Source organism: Polypterus senegalus, chromosome 15 (genome assembly GCF_016835505.1).
Source record: "Polypterus senegalus isolate Bchr_013 chromosome 15, ASM1683550v1, whole genome shotgun sequence".
Classification (NCBI taxonomy): Eukaryota; Metazoa; Chordata; class Cladistia; order Polypteriformes; family Polypteridae; genus Polypterus; species Polypterus senegalus.
This window is the reverse complement of record NC_053168.1, coordinates 126,309,263-126,322,334: the sequence shown is the minus strand read 5'-3', so window position 1 is coordinate 126,322,334 and position 13,072 is coordinate 126,309,263. Positions and strand designations below refer to the sequence as shown.

General features: G+C 42.5%; 1 protein-coding gene across 1 annotated transcript in view; it reads right to left on the bottom strand.

Annotated features, from left to right (window-relative positions):
* LOC120515531 (fibrocystin-L-like) overlaps positions 1 to 13,072 on the bottom strand; it is a 146,851-nt gene that overhangs the window by 112,738 nt on the left and 21,041 nt on the right. The window contains 5 exon segments of the mRNA XM_039736592.1: positions 12 to 156; positions 691 to 826; positions 3,197 to 3,362; positions 5,474 to 5,550; positions 10,301 to 10,566. Coding sequence (XP_039592526.1) covers positions 12 to 156; positions 691 to 826; positions 3,197 to 3,362; positions 5,474 to 5,550; positions 10,301 to 10,566 — 790 coding nt within the window.

Genomic DNA, 13,072 nt, shown 5'->3' with positions numbered 1-13,072 from the left:
CGTTCCGTTACCTCGGGTTTGAATTAAACGTTACTGTGTAAACGAAGCCATTGGTGCTGTCCGTCTTCATCACGCTAACAGTGTCATTCTGGATGGAGGGCAGAGCGTTTAAAGCCATCGCAACCTCATCACTCGAAGCGCCAACAGCAATGGGTTCTGCAGTTTTTCACAGACAAAGCACATTATAAATCCTTTCATTGATTTGAACATACTGGCACACTGTGCTTTCTACATTAAGATTTACTTCTATGATAATGAAGATGAACATCACGTTGAAGTTCCTCTTAAATCAGTAATGTCAAATACTTGGACCCTAATGCTGTTCAGCCATTGCAACCTCTACACCACATGAAGGTCTGATCTTGATTTGGAGGAATGTTTGGTTGCAGTCATTGCAGCTGAACATTACATTTGGGGGGCAATTACTTTTTCACACAGTGCCGATTGGTGTCAGATAACTCTGTACATTCAGTTACTGATATGACCAAAAAGCAATAAAGTTGTCCTTTATCTATTAGTTAAAATCATTCAGTGTTTTACATTTGCAATCAGACAATGTCTATTGCACAAAAATGTAAAGAGACATTTGAGGTTTAAAACATTGGCCAAAATCCGCAGGCTTAGTCATGGCAGAAACCCAAGACATTTGTTATGAGCTCAAAAACTGTACCATCATCGGTGCCCACGTACCTGTTGCTTCATTGTTATAGAGAAGGCTGAACTGCATGGCCGTACAGTCACCCGAGCTGACGCAGGGGCTCTCCACAACAATCTCCTGGACTTCCTGTATTGGGGTTTGTGTGGTCCAGTTGTTTAAGCAGAATTCCTGAAAGGCAGAATAAAACAGAAATATTAATTTAATGTCGTTGATGAGGCAACACACGGGTCACAGAGGAAATGTTGAGGCACCAACTGTGTCCCCCCTTTAAATATCTGCTGTGTCCAAAAAAATAGACAAGCACTCGATGGCCCGCAGAATAACAACAGAAATCAGAGAAACAATCGGGGAGGATCAGGGCTCTGTGGAGTCACCAGTACTCAAGTGGGGCGGGAGCGTCTCAGCTTTATAGTGGAGGGACTGGAAGGGGAGGAGTCAGTGGCCCTTCATTTGGCAAATTCTCAGGGCTGTAGTATAAAGAAAAGACGATACCGTCAATGACAGCGCCCCCTCATGTGCTGGAGTGGTAGTGCTTACCTTCAACGAGCCTGGAAGGTGAACCTCAGACGTGAAGGCATATATCTTCTTATATATAAATGTCTACACGTCGAGATGTGTGGGTGTGTGTGTTCAGCCCGGATGTGCGAGGCTACAGCATGAAGCTCAATGAAAGCGTCTTTGTCACCAAAGTGAAACTGCCACCGCGAATACGAAACCTCAGAGGATAAAAAAACTCTCTTAGCCGCTGATAGACAACAGAGGCAAGATCAGTAAAATGAAACTGCTGAGGAAAGAGAACCTCGCTTAGCCGCTAATGTACAAACGATGCAATTGATTGATTGATTAATTGATTGATTGCTTGATTGACTGAAGTGCCAGAATCCATGGTTTCTAGGAGCCTGGGCTTTTTAAACAACTAGTTTATAATTAAAGGCGAGAGGAAGATGTTTGTCTGGAATGGGTGCTTTATTTTTTGGATTTGCTACCTCAGAATTGTGTCTAAAAAATTCTTAATGTTGCCACTCATAACCATAAAGGGGTCTGAACCCCATCTGACCCCCCCCCCAACTTAGCATATTCTTAAATGTATATATATATATATATATATATATTGAAATACTGTTCAAATAAATTAAAGCAACACTTTTGAATTAGAGTATTGCAGCAAGTCAATGAGACTTCTGGGCTATTGAGCTGGTCAATGAAGTAGCAGAGGGGCAAGAATGAGACAAACCCCAAAACAGGAAAGAACAGTTTAACAGGTGGAGGGAGGCCACTGACATTTTTTCTAACTGTTTTGTCACTGGTTTTGAATTTGGCTACGGTCAATATCACTACTGGTAGCATATACCTGGACTAGTTTGGTTGCATGGTAGGATGGCACATCAATATGTGGTCATACCTGGGACCCTACAGGGTTTGGTTGGATGAGGACTGCCAGAGCCTACAAAATGACCTCCAGCAGGCCACTGGTGTGAATGTCTCTGACCAAACAATTAGAAACAGAATTCATGAGGGTCCGATGTCCTCTAGTGGACACCATGGAGCTTGATTGGCATTTGGCATAGAATACCAGAATTGGAGCCCTGTGTTTTACACAGGTTCACCCTAAGCACATGTGACAGACGTGAAAGGGTCTGGAGAAGCAGTGGAGAACGTTATGCTGCCTGTAACATCATTCAGCATGACTGGTTTGGTGGTGGGTAAGTGATGGTATCCATGACATATCCATGGAAGGACAGAGGCACAGACCTCTACAGGCTAGACAACGGTGGGCACCATGACTGCCATTAGGTATCGGGATGAAATCCTCGGACCCATTGTCAGACCCTATGCTGGTTCCTCCTGGTGCATGACAATGTGACATGTGTCAAGAGGATGAAGGAATTGATACCATTGACTGCTAACACTCACTCGCCTGACCTCAATCCAATAGAACACCTCTGGGTGGGACATTATGTTTCAGTCCATCTGATGCCTCAGCCTGTCCAGGAGCCTAGTGATGCTCTGGTCCAGATCTGGGAGGAGATCCCCCAGGACACCATCCGTCGTCTCATTAGGATGTTGTCTGGCATGCGGGGGTGGGTGGGGGGGAGTAGTTATACAAACTTCTGAGTACGATTTGGAGTTGCTGCAATGAAATTTCTTCAAAATGTACTCGCCTTAGTAAGTGCTAATGTTTGACAAAACGTCCAGAAATGAAGACAATGTTGATAATGCAGAATGGCTTCATCTACCGTCGTGTCGATGACCCAAGTGCAGGTCTTTGATTCTGATATTTTGGCTTTGCCATCCTAACTGTTTTATCTCGACTCATTTTGGTCACAGTATGCTGGTTTAATGCTAAAATTGTCCCACCCACAGTATGTATATATATATATATATATATTTTTTTTTTTTGCTCTACAAATGCAAAAGCCAAAGTCTAGAGGCTAAAACTTTCCCTTCCTGTGACTCTCTTTATGTCCATTTAAGTCCATTTTTGTGTAATTTGGCCCTGACTTCCTGTGAAACGAGCAGAGTGGATTGTAAACTGACCTGCACTTCACTAAAGAAACTGTAGTAGGTGCCGATGACTTGCACTTCATTCTGGGCTTCTCTGGTCTGCTGTGGCGTAAAGGAGTTTTTCGTTTGATAGATTTGTAACATTAAAGAGTTTGAGTAGTAGTTAAATGTTTTTTGGAATAATATTTCAAAATAGTACCTGTAAAAACAAACAAAAAAAGGCAGATGAGTGGGCAGCTCCTATAACATATCAAATGTATTCCCTGCAATATGTGACATGTTGTTTTTGTCATTATTAAATTTGAATGTCATTTACTTGAAGACAGTAAATCGCTTTGGATAAACGCAAACACTAGAGCAAATTAATATCAATGTAGAAAACATAGAGTCACTTTCTACACATTTTACTGTGTCATAAATTTCATTGATTCCCATCAAATTACACTCAATGGCCCATAATGACAAATTGACAAAAGGTTTGCAGAAAGGTGTGCAAATTTATTAAAAATCAAAAACTGAAATCTCTCCTCTCTCCTTTGACAGCATTGAGTCTTCTTGGCAAGTCTCTGAAAGCTTTGCACACCTAGATTTGGAGAGTTTCTCTTCTTACTACTAACAGATTCTCTGAGGCTCCGTCAGATTAGATGGGAAGCGTCTGTGAACTGCCACCTTCAGGTCCCTCCACATTGTTTTGCTTTAATGAGGACCTTCAAAACCCAACTTGATGTTATTTGGGAGGAATTAAGCAGAGAGGACTTCAGGCTTTGTTGGGCTCGATCTCGTCTGACTTCTTCTAGTTTCCAAGAAATGGTTTATTATTTGTCCCTTGTCTTGGCTATGAAACTGTCCAGTCCCCCTCAGGTGACATGCACCCTTTACTGTTTTAAATACTTGTATCTGTCCACGCATTTCCTGGCCACCTCACTTGCTGCCTTATCATTTAGTCCTCCATCCATTTTTTCACCTTCTTATCTAAATCAGAGTGCTGGGTGGCTGGCACTGATCTGGGCAGAGCCACTCATCAGGAGCTGGGTATAAAAAACCTTATGCCAGCACATTGTAAGGCACACTGAAACACAAACCCATGCTGTCACTTTGGACTTGGACAGCTCATGGAGCCTGGCAATGTTTGGGGTGTCCTTAGGAAAAAACAAAAAGGGAATCAAAACACTCAAATACGGGACACGAGACAAAACATGCAAAGCCCACACAGAACGACTCATTTAAGGGCGAGGACCACCATTGACCAGAAACTATCTATAAGCAAGACCAGGTACTATGGAATAGAGAGATCAAAGGTGCTATATCAGAGACAGAAATGAAAGACTCTTTATAGAAGACAGACAAGACAGACAGACAGACAGACAGATAGATAGAGTGAAAGGCACTATATAACTGATAGATAGATAGATAGATAGATAGATAGATAGATAGATAGATAGATAGATAGATAGATAGATAGATAGATAGATAGATAGATAGATAGATAGATAGATAGATGTTTTCTGTTTCCTCTCCCAACCTGAGAACATGCAGGGTCTGATGGTCGGTGCTTCTAACTGTGTTTGAGCTTGGTGTACATGAGGGCACTGCCATCTTGCCTGCTGTGCTTTGAGAAGAGGGTGGTGTCTTTAATGAGTTTCAGGGTACCTCTATTTTATGTTCATTTTTCAATCCATCTCTTTTCGGTTTCCACTTATTCCCATGGAGGGTCACTGAGATCCCCAGTGTCAGCAGCCTCAGGCGCAAGGCAGAAACAAAGACCAGACTGGATACCAATCCACCCTGGGCACAGCTGGCCCACTTATCCACAGTCAGCTCACTCACAGGTGTCAGTTAAGGTAACACACGCACACACACACACACACACACACCTGTTGGATGTGACATGAAATGGGAGAACCTGCAGAAAACCAACATGGACATGGTGACAGTAGGCAAAACTGGAAGGTCCATGGATCAGTAAAACAATGCTGGTCCTGCAGTGTCCACCGTCATGCAGGGTCTCCCATGCCACCTGTGGCTCTGGACTGAAACAGATGTGCAGTCCCCTGCTGTTCTTGGCTGGTGCTTTATAAATTTTATTGAAGTAAACAATTCTTTTTGAATATGTTCAGACCTGATGAGCCTGAGAAATAACGGACTGACGATAAGAAAAAGGGCTGAAGCGGTTCCTGGTGTTGAAAGCGATCACAGCTGACAGAGAGACATGAAGCCCAGGATGGCACAGGAGCTGCCTTTCTGTTTAAGGATTGGGCCACCGTGGCACCAGACTTAGACCACTCTGAGGGCCTCATGGACAATACTCACTCTTTGTCTTCCTCAAGATGGATGTTGCTTGAAGCCTGTGTGTAAACCCACCAGTATGGAGAAGAGATAATCTGAACCTGCATGTGAGACACAGAAGATTACATTTAGGATTATTTATAAACACAAACCCACGCTTGTCACTTTGGACTTGAACAGCTCATGGAGCCTGGAAGTTTTTGGGGTGTCCTTAGGAAAAAACAAAAAAGGGAGACAAAACAATCAAAGACAGGACATGAGACAAAACATGCAAAGCCCACACAGACTGACTCAATTAAGGGCAAGGACCACCATTGACCAGAAACAATCTACAAGCAAGATCAGGCACTATGGAATAGAGAGATCAAAGGTGCTATATCTTCTTCTTCTTCTTCTTTCGGCTGCTCCCGTTAGAGGTCGCCACAGCGGATAATCTGCTTCCATATCTTTCTGTCCTCATCACCTTGCTCTGTCACCCCCATCACCTGCATGTCCTCTCTCACCATATCCATAAACCTTCTCTTAGGCGTTTCTCTTTTCCTCTTCTCTGGCAGCTCTATCCTTAGTACCCTTCTCTCATTATACCCAGCATCTCTCCTCTGTACATGTCCATACCAACGCAATCTCACCTCTCTGACTTTGTCTCCCAACCATCCAACTTGAGCTGACCCTCTAATGTTCTCATTTCTAATCCTGTCCATCCTCGTCACACCCTTTGCCAATCTTAGCATCTTTAACTGTGCCACCTCCAGCTCTGTCTTCTGTGCCACCGTCTCCAGCTTATATTACGTAGCTGGTCTCACTACCATTCTGTAGACCTTCCCTTTCACTCTTGCTGATACCCGTCTGTCACAAATCACTCCTGACACTCTTCTCCACCCACTCCACCCTGCCTCCACTCCCTTCTTTACCTCTCTTCCACACTCCCCATTACTCTGTACTGTTGATCCCAAGTATTTAAACTCATCCACCTTCACCAACTCTACTCCCTCATCCTCACCATTACACTGACCTCCCTCTTATTCTGTCTTGTCCCTACTGACCTTCATTCTTCTCCTCTCTAGAGCATATCAGCCTGCGCCCAACTCTCACTACAGATCACAACAAACATCACAGTGCATGGGGACTCCTGTCTAATCTCATCTGTCAACCTGTCCATCACCATTGCAAATAACAAAGGGCTCAGAGCCGATCCTTGATGTAATCCCACTTCCATCACTCCTACCGCAGACCTCACCACGGTAACATTTCCTTTGTACATAACCTGTACAACTCTTACGTACTTTTCTACCACTCCCGACTTCCTCATACAATACCACAACTCCTCTCGAGGCACCTTGTCATATTCTTTCTCCAGGTCCACAAAGACGCAATGCAACTCTGGTGCTCTTTGCTGACATGACACCATCCTTCTGCTCACTAATCATCACCTCCCTTCTTAACTGAGTTTCCACAACTCTTTCCCATAACTTCATGCTGTGGCTCATCAGTTTTATTCCCTTGTAGTTACTGCAGTCCTGCACATCCCCCTTATTCTTAAATATCTGCCCACCAGTACACTTCTTCTTCACTCCTCAGGCATCCGCTCACTTTCCAAGATTCCATTAAAAAGTCTGGATTAAAACTCCATTGTCATCTCTCCTAAAGACCTCTATGCTTCCACACGTATGTCATCTGGACCAACGGCCTTTCCATTTTTCATCCTCTTCATAGCTGTCCTTACTTGCTCCTTGCTAATCCGTTGCACTTCCTGATTCACTATCTCCACATCATCCAACCTCTTCTTCTCTCTTGTTCTCTTCATTCATCAGCCTCTCAAAGTACTCTGTCCATCTTCTCAACACACCCTCCTCTCTTGTGAGTTTGTTTCCATCGTTATCCTTTATCACCGTAACCTGCTGCAGATCTTTCCCAGCTTGGTCCCTCTCCCAAAGTTTTACACCGGATGCCCTTTCTGACGTAACCCTCCCCATTTATCCGGTCTTGGAACTGGCACGAAGAAACACACTGGTTTGTGCATTCCCTGTGGCTGGGTTAGATCAAAGGCGCTATATAAGAGACAGAAATGAAAGGCCCTTTATAGCAGACAGACAGACAGACAGACAGATAGATAGATAGATAGATAGATAGATAGATAGATAGATAGATAGATAGATAGATAGATAGATAGATAGATAGATAGATAGATAGATAGATGTTAAAGGCACTATATAATAGATTGATGATGAACTATATTAAAGGCAGATAGACATGGAATTTACTACAGTATATTATAGACGGTGAGATGTGAGAGACACTATATAATAGATAAATAGACAAATGTGAAAACACCATAGAATAGATGTGAAAAGTGCTTCACAGTAAAATGACACAAAAGGCACTATATAATAATCAGAAAGACATGAAAGGTAATAAATCACAGATGGACAGATTGATTGATATGAAAAGCATTATGTTTATTAGCATTACGTATGTGTGAAAGACACTACAGGTATATAATAGATTGATAGGAAAGGAACCCTATAATAGATAGATAGGCACTATATGATAGATCGATAGATATATTAGATATATTATAGATTATGTAACAGTTATACAGATAAATTGATGAGAAAGGAGCTATCCAGGAAATTGATATGAATGGCACTATATACTGTAATTGCCAGACAGACATGAAAAGTAGTATATAGATATATTTATTGATAAGAAAAGCACAATATGATAGGTGCTGTAGATATACAGTATATGAAGGACAGCATATGAATGATACAAAAGGTGCTATATAAGAGATTGAAATGAAATATGCTATAGATTAGAAGTAGATACAGTATACTGTATTTGAAAAGCACTATATAGTTCAATGATAGATTTAAAAGACACTACAGATAGTTTGGAAAGCTGCAAATTAACAGACAAAGTAATTGAAAAGGCTCCATATAATCAATAGGCAGATGAGGCCTAATTGTAAAGATCTTGGTAGCTTCTCTACTGAGTCTGACCTCCATGTATGGATGGTCAGAGGACGTGCGTTCAAGATGGACACATCAGGACTCCAGAAGACCAGAGGTAGAGAGCCTGGTGGATGAGATGGCTGACTACTTACAAACAAAGACGTATTTGTAATTCTAAAAAATCACGTTTGCGTGTTCCTTCAGTTTGTTTCCTTGATGTCTACCAATGACCTTGGCTCACCCAGGACGTCCCACACGCCCCCATCAATGGTGTCTGACTCGGCTCCCTTTTGTTAAACTGAAACGAGAGCCTCTTTTAAGCCGCCCGCTCTTGTTCCCTGCCTGTCAAGCTTTTCACTCTTGTATGTCGTTCACCTGTTAGTGCCTGAGGACATGTTGAAATCGTGTCAAATGACAGCAGTGGCCCTGCTGACGAGTCTGGACAGGCACAAAATTTACAAAAGGCAAAGTGACGTCAGCGTGTTTTACGGGTAGTGTGATTTCTTTCCTGGTGGTGGCTTTTCCTGATTTAGGCTGATAGCCTCAAATGACTGTGGCACGTGGCACTTTGCTTGGCTGTTGGCACAGAGCTGCAGTTTTAAGTTTGTTTTTTCAGAATGTTCACAGGCAGGGGGACCCTTGCCAATGACACTTGGCTTTTCCTGCTGTTGTTATTGTTACATTATATTAGTTTGTGGCCGTGCTGCTCGGAGACTCATCCCTTTTATAGCTGCCATCATTAACTCATTTTGTTCATTTATAATCTGTAAACTTGAGGGTGGCACAGTGGTACAGTGGGTACTGCCTCACAAACCTAGCATCCTGGTTTCAGATGATGTCCATGTGGAGTTTACACATTCCCAAGTCTCTGTGGGTTTACACCCCTCATCCACACAGTCTGGTCATTCCCAAATGTCCCTTGTATGAATGGGCAGTGTTGTGGACTGCCGTCCAGTCCAGGTGTTTGTTCCTGACTTGCACCCAATGCTTCCAAGCAGACTTCAGACCCATGGTGGTCCTGAAGTGGATAAAGCAGGTGTAAGAATGTTATGTGTTGTCGCTACTTCATTTAGCAGAGTGTGTTCACATCAAATGTGCCGGTCACCATAAGTCTCTATTAGTGACTAGTGAGACATGCGGACCCACTGTCCTAAAATAAGACGCCATGAAAGTCAAATTAAGGAGAAGGAGCTTCTTATCTTTAACTTCATCTTCTTATTGTTCAGCTGATGCACCTTCTGTGATTTGCTTAATGCTCAGCAGACGTTGCTGCTCTTCTTTGTCTTCCAGCCATTGCGGTGGCGATGACTTTGTCTTTCTGTTTTTGGTCACTTTGCTGTAAACTCGTGACCACAGATCACTGTGCAGTCCTGTGTGAACGTTTAAAAAAGTTCAGCGTTTCATGATCAACAAATACAGCAAATTCAAAAACAGGATGTTGCTTTTTATAAGCACGTTATTTTTAGAAGGGAAAGTAAAGAGCCATTTGTGTTTGGAAGGTGGGTGGGTGACACAACTAAAGGTCAGATACGAATAACAGTAAACTCTTACTGCCACAAGTAAGAACTTTCACTTCATTTTGAATTCCAAACTCTTTTCTGATGACCTGCTCGATTGTCGGCATGGGTTTTTATGTTTTTGATTGTTCTTGTGTTCTGTATGCCTCATTTGATGCTCAGCAGATGTTGCTGCTCTAATTCTTCTTCCTATTAAATTGGTCTTTGTCACATGATCAGCTTATGTGATTTGCTGATTAAAATATTCTAATGTTTAATACAACATATACATTAAATTGGTCCATCAGTGACGTTCGAGGAGAAGGTCACGATTTGTGTGGCAGTGACCCACACGTGTGACACTTTTACATTTATTTGCATTCATTCGTGTAAATCATTCCTACCTTATCTTTGGGAAGCCCAGTTTGGCTGAGATAAAGAGCCCCAAGATTACCACCACTCAGGTAGAACTTGTAATCATCGGTAACCGCTGGGACGTAGAAGCCACTAAGGCGCAAAGCAAAATTGTCCGAGTTGTAAGTCCAGCTGTAAGAGCTCGAATCCAGCCATGAGGTGTAATAGCCTGGTGTGCTCTCATTGTACGCCATGATGTCTTCCAGATTTTGTGGAGTGGTTTTATTCCAGACTTCCAATTTGAGGCCCCTTCCACCTGGAGCAAAACATAATGAGATGGAGGGAAAAGGTTCATGATCCCAGGAAATATGCAAATCCACACTTTTTGATATTTCACAAGTAGATGTAACCTTAGTAAAAGCACAAGCCTAATCGACAGTCATACCTAAAGTGAGGTAGTCGCACTCCTACTAATTATGAAGGATGTTCAAAAACGTTTCCGCACTTTTATATTGTCATTGGAAACGGTGAAGGCGGGAGGAGTAGTAATTGGGAATTAAAGAGTTGGCACGATGCTGGGGAAAATTGCATCACAAACAAAGGAGACCATGTCGAAAAAAGTGATGTCATTTGTTTTTGAAATTCTTAATAAATAGAGTTTAAAAAAAAAAGTGCGGAAACATTTTGAACGTCCCTCGTAAAATGGCAGCACACAGCTTCTAGAATCCTGGTTCTGGATCTCTGCTTCTTGCTGTCTTTGGTCTTAGAGGAGGCGATTATGGAGGTAAGAAGATTGAGTGAAGATACGTTGAAGGCAGTGTAGGAACTGAAAAACCCAGTCCTTAGAGATCTGCCAGTTTTGTCTTGGCATCACATGAATGGCATCTTCCACTCCAGTCCTTGACCAAGAGGTGCACTGCCGTGGGTCCAAATGACCTTTCACAACAGGATGCATGTAGTCCAGGATCGGCCTCCTGTAGGTGACTGTCATGTGTGGTCTAAAGGTGCAGTCAAGTCTACAGACTCTAACACCGACAGTATGGATTTGATGATCAGGACTGGTAGATCAACCGAGATACCACCTGCACTTCAGAACAGGCCACCCACCTGAACCTAAGCATGTTTGGGTCTGCCCAGTACTTGAATGGGAGACCATCTAGGGAAAAGCTTGGTTTGCTGCTGGAAGAGATATTAACAAGGCCAGCAGGGGGTGCTCACCCAGTGGTCTGAATCTGGATCCCAATACCCCAGTGTAGTGATGAGGAGACTGTGCTGTAAAATGAGATGTAAAAACCGGTCCCTTCTCCAAGACAGTCCAGCTACAGGCAAGACATTCTGAAGCCTCAGACCGATTCAGCGCCCGTAAGATGACAGCCTTGTCAGTGGCATCTCTTTGACCCCGCCCACTTTCCAATAGCCACTCCCCCAGTTTCGCCTGTATTGCAGGCCCGTCATATCGATTTCATTTCCTTTTAGTTCCTGCTCTCAGACCTGTGGAATCTGAAGTTTAGAGGCCTGTCTATTCAGCATTTATTAACTTTCTAAACAATTGAGGTCTCTTAGTTCTGCATCCAAAGCAAAACCACAGCATGGATGTGTCTTTTGTAATTGGTTTTATATAAATATATATTCATTTTTTCATAAGTCAACGTAACTTTTTTTTATGGAAAAATTTACATTAATCAATTTTCAAGGTAAAGCAACACCTTGCATTAAAATGTCTACTGAATCCCGTTAGTAAATCATTTCATTGTACACTTATATATACAAAGGGTAAAAATAAACGTCGTCGTGTTGTTCACAAGGAGGTTGTGGGCCTCACAATGTCTGAAGTCCTCAGATCTGTTGGAGGCCTAAAACTGTCCTGACCTCAGCTGGAAACTTCTCCCTTTCTCAGTATCCATTCAGGGTAACCCAAGAAAATCCACCAATAACACCCCAAGAAGACATAGTCTTAGGACCTTTGCTCCTTGCTCTCAGTTTTGTTCTTATCAGTTGGTTCCCCCTGCTCTCTTCCCACCCACACGTTTCCTCTGTCTTTCCTTGTTAATTTTATTCATTTTTCTTATCATCTGTCACGAGGAGGCCTTTGCACTTGAACATTAGAAAATTAGAAGATTCAAACAATCTAGACAAGAACAGGCCATTCAGCCCAATAAAGCTCGCCAGTCCTATCCACTTGTTTCCTCCAAGAAAACATCAAGTCGAGTTTTGAAAGTCCCTAACGTCTTACTGTCTACCACACTACTTGGTAGCTTATTCCAAGTGTCTATCGTTCTTTGTGTAAAGAAAAACTTCCTAATGTTTGTGCGAAATTTACCCTTAACAAGTTTCCAACTGTGTCCCCGTGTTCTTGATGAGCTCATTTTAAAATACAAGTCTCGATCCACTGTACTAATTCCCTTCATAATTTTAAACACTTCAATCATGTCACCTCTTAATCTTCTTTTGCTTAAACTGTAAAGGCTCAGCTCTTTTAATCTTTCCTCATAATTCAACCCCTGTAGACCTGGAATCAGCCTAGTCGCTCTTCTCTGGACCTTTTCTAGTGCTGCTATGTCCTTTTGTAGCCTGGAGACCAAAACTGCACACAGTACTCAAGATGAGGCCTCACCAGTGCATTATAAAGGTTGAGCATAACCTCCTTGGACTTGTACTCCACAGATCGTGCTATATAACCTAACATTCTGTTAGCCTTCTTAATGGCTTCTGAACACTGTTGGTAAGTTGATAGCTTGAAGTCCACTATGACTCCTAAATCCTGCTCATAAGGTGGACTCTTGATTTTTCGACCGCCCATTGTGTATTCAAACCTAATATTT